Genomic DNA, 2,582 nt, shown 5'->3' with positions numbered 1-2,582 from the left:
AATTTCTTAATGGCCTTGTCCTTGGGCACGCATCGGGCACAGTTAGTGCAGCGAATAGGCTGCACATGGCCGCGGCCCTTTTTGGCACGACCGTTGTTCCTTCTTTTCTTTGTCTGCATCAGGACGGAAAACCTGTTAGGAAGGCGGCGCAACTTACCCAGCCTCAGCCCCTTTCCGGCCACAGGCCGCACCGGGAGCCTACAGGAAGGCGCCGCTCGGATCTCCTGTTTCTCCGCAAATCCCGCCAAGCCTCAGAGCAAATGTACACTGTCCACCCCTCAGCTGTGTTCCAGGCTCTCAAATCCCCACAATCCCAGGGTCTGCACCCGAACCCCCATCCTCACCACGCGACAGGACTCACCATTTTGGACGTACGGACCGAAGAAAGGAGGCGGTTCTTGGCAGAGCCCTCTTATATAGCATGAGATCCCTACGCGCACACCGGGAGAATCCTTAGGAGACGGGCGTCAAGAATAGCAACTCACTTTACTCAAATATTCCCTTATGTTCAGCATTTCTGCTGAAATCTAGGGTGAAAATGCGTTCCTAGTGTTTATTTATCTGTGGAACAATGTGCACATGGGACTATTTAGCCGGCTGGCGGAAGAAAATCGAGGTTATGTGTCTCCCAGCAAGCCTCGCGCCGCGCCGCACCGGACGCAATGCTGGACGACGCAGTTTTCCGGTTTACGCGACGGTAGGCGTGGAAGTTGCGCGATGCCGGACCACAAGGCGCACTCCTTATTAGAGGCCAGAGAGGGAGAGATGCTTGGTGGGAATTGTAGTGCGAAGCCAAGAGGCGCCTCTGGCCCCAAGTCCTTAGACCGAAGGCGGCGCTGCGCCACCGGGGGACGCCCTGGGCTCATTTCTCTGACAGCCCTGCTACTAGGTAGGTGTAGGATTACGAAGAGGAAGGCCTGAGAGGAAACAAGCATTTTGTGAATCCCTCCTTCCAATATGGAGAAAACCCCACAATGAAGTGCATTGAGGCTGGGGCTATTTCTCTTTCATTTTTTAATCTCTGGACCCTGTTGGCACAGTGCCTGGCACTGTGGTAAGCGCCTTTATAAATATTAACTCATTTAACTTTGAGCAAGCCTGTAGGCAGGTACTATTATTATCCTCACTTTAAAAGTTGAAGAATTTAGCCGGGCGTGGTGGTGGGCACCTGTAATTCCAGGTACTCAGGAGGCTGAGACAGGAGAATCGAACCTGGGAGGCGGAGGTTCCAGTGAGCCTCTGCACTCCAGCCTGTGTAACAAGATCGAAACTCTGTCTCAAAAATAAATAAATCAATTTTTAAAAAAAGATTGAAGAATTGAGGTGCAGTAGGTATTCTGGCTCCGCTGTACTATGCTGTATGTCACCTAACAAGTGGGTGGAGGAAATAGCCTGGACTAATGACTTAAACGTTTTTCAACACGAATACATTTTACACTGGTACCCGCTACACACAAACATGATTACATGCACATGCAGAACTGAAACACAAGCTTCATGAAACGATACTTACCCTTGTCATAGGTGTGCTGGTATGTTCTATTCTCTATTTTATATTTTTCTGTTCTCTATTTTATTTTAATAAATGCTGATCAAAAACCATGAAAGTTATTTCACCACTGATTAGTGAGTCTGACGCCTAAGTGAAAGATTCTTGTGTATAAACTCCATTTACCTCTGGAGAGCCATCAGAAAGACTTAAGCCTTAGGCTGGGTGCAGTGGCTTACGCCTGTAATCCCAACACTTTGGGAGGCCAAGGCGGGCAGATCACCTGAGGTCAGGAGTTTGAGACCAGCCTGGCCAACATGGTGAAATCCCATCTGTACTAAAAATACAAAAATTAGGCCTGGTGGCACACACCTGTAATCCCAGCTACTCGGGAGACTGAGACAAGAGAATTGCTTGCACCTGGGAGGCGGAAGTTGCAGTGAGCCGAGATTGGGCTACTGTGCTACTGCCTGGGCAACAGAGCAGAACTCTGTCTCAAAAAAAAAGAAAAAAAGAAAGCTTCAGCCTTGAGCAGGAATGGCTGTCCACAGACAGCCAACCACCCAGTTGTCTCCAAAGCTGAAGACACTAGGGTGGCAAGGGGGCCTCCTAGCATTGAGACCCAAGATGGTACAGATGGAAACCATTGTTCGTTCATGACTCACTCTAGAGTCTGAACACACCAGATTTACCTTCCCTCCAGCAACCCATCAGGCATCATGGTTTCTTTTAACCTTTAACCCACTTTTTGGTGCTAAAATCTGTTTTCTTACTTTCTTTTTCCTTTTTTTTTTTTTTTTTGAGACAGACTCTTGCTCTGTTACCCAGGCTGGAGTGCAGTGGCGCCATCTCAGCTCACAGCAACCTCTGCCTCCTGGGTTCAAGCGATTCTCCTGCCTCAGCCTCCCAAATAGGTGGGACTACAGGTGTGTACCACCATGCCCAGCTAATTTTTATATTTTTAGTAGAGACAGGGTTTCACTATGTTGGCCAGGATGGTCTTGATCTCTTGACCTCATGATCCATCCGCCTCAACCTCCCATAGTGCTGGGATTATACGTGTGAGCCGCTGCACCCGGCCCCAGCTAATTTT

The 2,582-nt window shown here is 49.0% G+C and overlaps 1 protein-coding gene across 1 annotated transcript in view; it reads right to left on the bottom strand.

Moving 5' to 3' along the window:
* RPS26 (ribosomal protein S26) overlaps positions 1-568 on the bottom strand; it is a 13,295-nt gene extending 12,727 nt beyond the window's left edge. Inside the window, exons 1-2 of the mRNA XM_011970010.1 lie at positions 362-568; positions 3-113 (exon numbers count right to left, since the gene is read on the bottom strand). Of these exons, the coding sequence (XP_011825400.1) occupies positions 3-113; positions 362-364 (114 nt within the window). The 5' untranslated portion in view covers positions 365-568. The remainder of the gene's footprint in view (positions 1-2; positions 114-361) is intronic.
* Between the last annotated feature and the right edge of the window lie 2,014 nt (positions 569-2,582).

This window comes from Mandrillus leucophaeus, unplaced genomic scaffold, assembly GCF_000951045.1.
Source record: "Mandrillus leucophaeus isolate KB7577 unplaced genomic scaffold, Mleu.le_1.0 Scaffold922, whole genome shotgun sequence".
Lineage (NCBI taxonomy): Eukaryota > Metazoa > Chordata > Mammalia > Primates > Cercopithecidae > Mandrillus > Mandrillus leucophaeus.
This window is presented reverse-complemented; position numbering and strand designations above follow the sequence as displayed.